At 32.4% G+C, this 1,074-nt stretch overlaps 1 protein-coding gene across 2 annotated transcripts in view; it reads right to left on the bottom strand.

The window, feature by feature from the left end:
- Positions 1-17: 17 nt before the first annotated feature.
- Positions 18-1,074, bottom strand: part of LOC111819440 (actin-related protein 2-like) — a 3,655-nt gene continuing 2,598 nt past the window's right edge. For both annotated transcript variants that reach the window (XR_002823062.1, XM_023725890.1), the window contains one exon: positions 18-835. Coding sequence is in view for 1 of the 2 variants with exons in the window: in XM_023725890.1 (XP_023581658.1) it covers positions 665-835 (171 nt within the window). In the remaining variant the exon portion in view is untranslated. The remainder of the gene's footprint in view (positions 836-1,074) is intronic.

The raw sequence follows: 1,074 nt of genomic DNA, 5'->3' as shown, positions 1-1,074 counted from the left end.
ATAATTTATAAACATTTACAATTATTTCTAAATTGTTTTTAAAATGATCGCTTTGCACATATTTATGAATATTTAGAGCTAGCATGGATCAAACGGTTTAAGAAAATTTGCTTTCATTTTCTATTACTCTATTTCATTTTGGTAATAACAAGATCAAGGATGAGATATGGAAGTTAATAGGCTTAAGATGGTAACTTGTTAAAAATTCAGGCAGGATCAACTCCCCTTGGTGTTGTAAACAATAACTAGGTTCTAAGTCTCATTAGTTACAATTTCCAATTAACACTTGTTTTGAACACCTCATGAAGAAAATATCAAGTCAGGAAAAGGCTGCCACCTACTGAATTATTAAAGCAATACTCTAGGATAACCATTTGCCAACATATGCATGTTTCCATAGAACACTAGTCCCATGCAATGCTCAAGAGTTCCACAGCCTAATAAATCGGAGAAACAGGCATACTATAGTCCTGCAGCAAAGCAAAACCTACTGTGTTTCAAACTTATTTGACAATGTGACTCTTTTTAAAATTTCTGTGAAACACTTATCAACATCTCAGGAAAATACATTCTGTAAAACACGTTTGGAAATGATATTCCAGATACTAGAATTCTCCAGATAATATCTCATATCTAATTATACCCTAAAGTAGAAAAGTATGTATTATATACCAAAAATACTTACTGTATAAGATTCAACTAATACTGTGGTTTCTAAGGCCAGTTTCTGCTCCTGCTCAATATTATACCCCACATAACATAGTTTTTCTTTAATCATGCGAACAGTTTCAAAATCAGCAGAATGGTTGAAGGCATATCCTCGCAACAGAAGCAGCTGTTTAAAAAAATAGCAGTTAAGTTCACAATAGATCTGAGTGAATTCAACTCTTCAAAAGCTGTCATTACTCACTAAATATATCACATACCCGCCAAATGCAACAGGCAGTGGATCCTCAGCCCTTACTAAATATTTCAGAAATGGGGATTTCACTTGCCATGAAAGAATTTATATTTCAGTTGCAGAGTAACAAAATTAATAGTTCATAAATAATAAATTGATAAAACAAGCTAGAA

Source organism: Trichechus manatus, unplaced genomic scaffold, assembly GCF_000243295.1.
Source record: "Trichechus manatus latirostris isolate Lorelei unplaced genomic scaffold, TriManLat1.0 scaffold01812, whole genome shotgun sequence".
In the NCBI taxonomy this organism is placed as follows: Eukaryota; Metazoa; Chordata; class Mammalia; order Sirenia; family Trichechidae; genus Trichechus; species Trichechus manatus.
This window is presented reverse-complemented; position numbering and strand designations above follow the sequence as displayed.